General features: G+C 49.5%; 1 protein-coding gene across 3 annotated transcripts in view; it reads right to left on the bottom strand.

The window, feature by feature from the left end:
* The window catches only part of jazf1b (JAZF zinc finger 1b), a 41,782-nt gene extending 38,807 nt beyond the window's left edge, over window positions 1-2,975 (bottom strand). For all 3 annotated transcript variants that reach the window (XR_006034519.1, XR_006034518.1, XM_042106321.1), the window contains exon 1: window positions 2,629-2,975. Coding sequence is in view for 1 of the 3 variants with exons in the window: in XM_042106321.1 (XP_041962255.1) it covers window positions 2,629-2,743 (115 nt within the window). In the remaining 2 variants the exon portion in view is untranslated. The remainder of the gene's footprint in view (window positions 1-2,628) is intronic.
* Window positions 2,976-3,504: the final 529 nt, after the last annotated feature.

Below are 3,504 nucleotides of genomic sequence, written 5' to 3'. Positions count from 1 at the left end.
CAACATAATGGAAGAATATATATTAATGACTTTTGGCGTCAATATTTAATGTTACTTAGCGCCGAGTTCATCAAAAAACGACACAATCAACAGCGTTGCATGGTGCAATACCAAGCGATCCTGGCGTGCACTGGTAATGTCAGAGAGACTTCCGTTTAACACCAGGATGAGATTGAGGCCGTTATTTTAAGGTGGAAGAAGAGCTCTCTGTTGTTTATATCCAAGATCTGGTGACGGGTTAGGACACACACTCATGTGTCTCGTAAGGACACACACTCATCTCCATGACAGCTGTCCAGCTGTAGCCTGGAGGGCGGACACACTCACACACACACACACTCACTCACAGACACTCACACAGAGTAAGCTGAGATGCTATTCCTCCATCTATTCATCTAAGAGCAGGATAGCGCCCCCCAGAGGGTGTTTGCAGTGTGATTTGGTGTATGGTGTGTGTGTGTGTGTGTTTGTGTGTGCGAGTTAGGACGTGAGTGTGCATTTGAGATGATGCCAATGTCCCTGTATGTGTGTGTGTGTGCGTGTGTGTGTGTGTGTGTGTGGTAGGGTATGAGTGTGCATTTGAGATGGTGCGAGTGTCCCTGTGTGCGTGTGTGTGTGTGAGAGGTAAGACATTTGAGATGATGCCAATGTCCCTGTATGTGTGTGTGTGTGTGCGTGTGTAAGGTAGGATGTGAGTGTGCATTTGAGATGGTGCAAGTGTCCCTGTGTGCGTGTGTGTTGGCCTATTTCCACTGATGGGGAAATGGTTGCTAGGCAACAACACAGATCAGCTACTTTCCTGCAGGGATCTGTGAGGGGGCACCAGGGTAACGGTTAGTGTCGTCGCCACGACAACCACCATCACCACTGCAATCACTGTCAACACAATTACTAGCACCATCAACTGAACACAGTGATATAGCTGTACTTCCACACATAATCACTATTACCATTCACCACCACCATTCACCACAACACAACACACTGCTCTAGAACCAAATACACACATCTGCCCTAGCGACGCGACCTCCTCCAGTCTCTCCCGTCAGTCACTCCAGCGCCTGCGCTCGAGACAGCACGCGGCGCCGTCCGTTCGCTCTCCTTTGTATTCGCTTGAGACCAGGGTGCATACCGCGCGTCACCCTGGCCTGCATGAACACGTCTTGTCAACCTGAGATAAGCGGAGAAACACCTTATTGATTTTTTTTCTTCAGTTGTCATGGGAACGAGCCGTGTCAGGCTGTCTGAGATTGGTTGATGTTATCCATTAACACCCGCGCCAGATGGGACGCATACAACAGACAGCTCACCGCCCACCGACTGACATGATGTGCTTTTTTGTCGTCAACACACACACACACACACACATTCTCCGCAATCTTGTGGCTAAAGTTATGAGCGATGCAAAGTAGGCTACACGCGATCACCGGCCTGAGAGGATGCGACTCGCCTCGGGAGAAGATGGATGGAGCTGCCGTGATCCCGCATCCCGGGAAGGCTGCCTGACCTCCGCCTCATCCTTCCCCGAGGCCGACCGAGTCACGTCCCGCCCGCCAGGCCGGCCGCGGGGCAGACAATGCATGCCCCATCCCCCTGCACTGCGCGCTAAGTCTCGTGAGGATTGCGGCTGCACAGACACCTCAAAGCTAATTTAATTTAATTAAACCGCATTAGGAGAGGGACCCCCGCCGCCTCCACACACAAACACACACACATACATACACACAAGCACGCATGCACTCAGGAAGATTCTCGAATTAATTGACAAGCTATCTGAGACTGATGGTAAACTTTGTCGTTTCAATTCTATAATCTGTCTGTTCAGGTCTGCCTTGATGATCTGATATCTGAAGATGGAGCGCATAATGTCACCGTCAGAGCAGCTGGGGAGCTTGATGGGTTACCACCGAGCAATTCCACCATTTAACCAGTCGATCTAAGCCTGCAAATAAAGATGATCACACCGTGTGACTCATGAACGCACTCATGGGCTAGTCAATTAAATAACCAGCGGTTTACCTAAATAAGTGCTGACAAGTTGTTTCCCAGGTAGCAATTCTGATGGAACCCATAGGTCCGTTAGCTTCCCTGCATCCAGCGCTTGATAGTGATATGAGGCTAACCGGAACTACGTTAGCAGAAAGCTACACATCAAAACTTAACCTGCATCATTCAGAAACAACACTTTTTAAATAGTTATGCAAATATGTTAAAACCACCAAACAACAGCCCAGTGTGTATTGAGTACCGAATGATAGAGGCACAGAGGTTATGAGTCATTTCTGTCTCCGGTCGCGCAGTAGCCGCGGCGATCCAGGCCTAGCACTGTGAACAACAACTCGACACGGATTCTGTCCGTAAATGTAAAATGCATTCGCTACGAGGCGCTTGCACGACACCACTGTCGACCAGTCCACTTCGAAATATCATAGGCTGGTAAAATCACACGATGCAGTCAGAAATTCGTCAATCTAACGCTACGAAAGGCACATCTACACCACACCTAGCAACAGCGCAGCGGGGACGCAGGAAGTGGAGCGCTAACGTTACGTTCGCCCCGCACCAGCCGGCCATGTCCGAACAGCGGCACAGATTGTAGCTGCTCGCAGCTCGCGTCGCTGCACTTACCGATGTGGTTATCCTCGATGTGTACGATCAGCTCGGCCAGAGACTCGAAGTGGAGCCCGCAGCCCCCGAAACGGCAGGTGTTGGAGAAGAAGGAGGCAGCGGCGATCCCCGTCATGGTGTCCGACTGCTAGCCTACATGGACCGGGGCAGACGGCGGAAAGGAGGAGGCGGGCACGCACGCAGACACCGGCAGCCAGACAGCGGCGGTAGCAGCTGGAGCAGCGGGCAGCAGTGGAGCGCGAGAGCCGGAGGAGGGTCCATGCAGGCAGACACTGACGTCATGGTTACCTGTTGATGCAGATAAACAATGCGATAAAGACTGCTATAACACATGACAGTCTGACTGGCGGTGCGCGTTAGTTCTGCACAGCATTTGTGCTGTTTTGTTCGTGTTGTTTGTTCATATGCTACACTTGTGTGTGGTCTGTGCGTGTGTGTTTGCAGACCTGGGGTTACTAGTAACCTAATAATGAGGAGCTCCGCTTTAATTATAGAATGGTGTTTGTTTACATATTTAATACACGCATGAGTAGGCTACTGCAAATACTGCGATACGTTTGTGGTGACTTGTTCTGTGCCTTTGGTTGTTGTGGAGTTTGTGGTGCACTTCCATCAGTTGTCCACAAGGTGGCACGTTTGGTTGAGAAATAAATGAATCGTATCATGTTGACTGCTAACTTCAGACTAGACTAAAATGTTTCATTTTAATTATGGAGTATTTCCTTGAGTTGCTATTTATATAATTATGCCTAATAGCATATCAAACACACAGGATGTTGTTTGCTAATTGTTTCAAACGTGGAGTAGGCTACCAGAGATTTTAAACTAATTGAAATTTTATTAGTGAGACCAGGTCAGGGGATGGTCACCGTCACT

The sequence above is a fragment of the Alosa sapidissima genome, chromosome 10, assembly GCF_018492685.1.
Source record: "Alosa sapidissima isolate fAloSap1 chromosome 10, fAloSap1.pri, whole genome shotgun sequence".
Taxonomy (NCBI): domain Eukaryota; kingdom Metazoa; phylum Chordata; class Actinopteri; order Clupeiformes; family Clupeidae; genus Alosa; species Alosa sapidissima.
The sequence above is the reverse complement of the archived record's forward strand: the minus strand, read 5'-3'. Positions and strand labels throughout refer to the sequence as shown.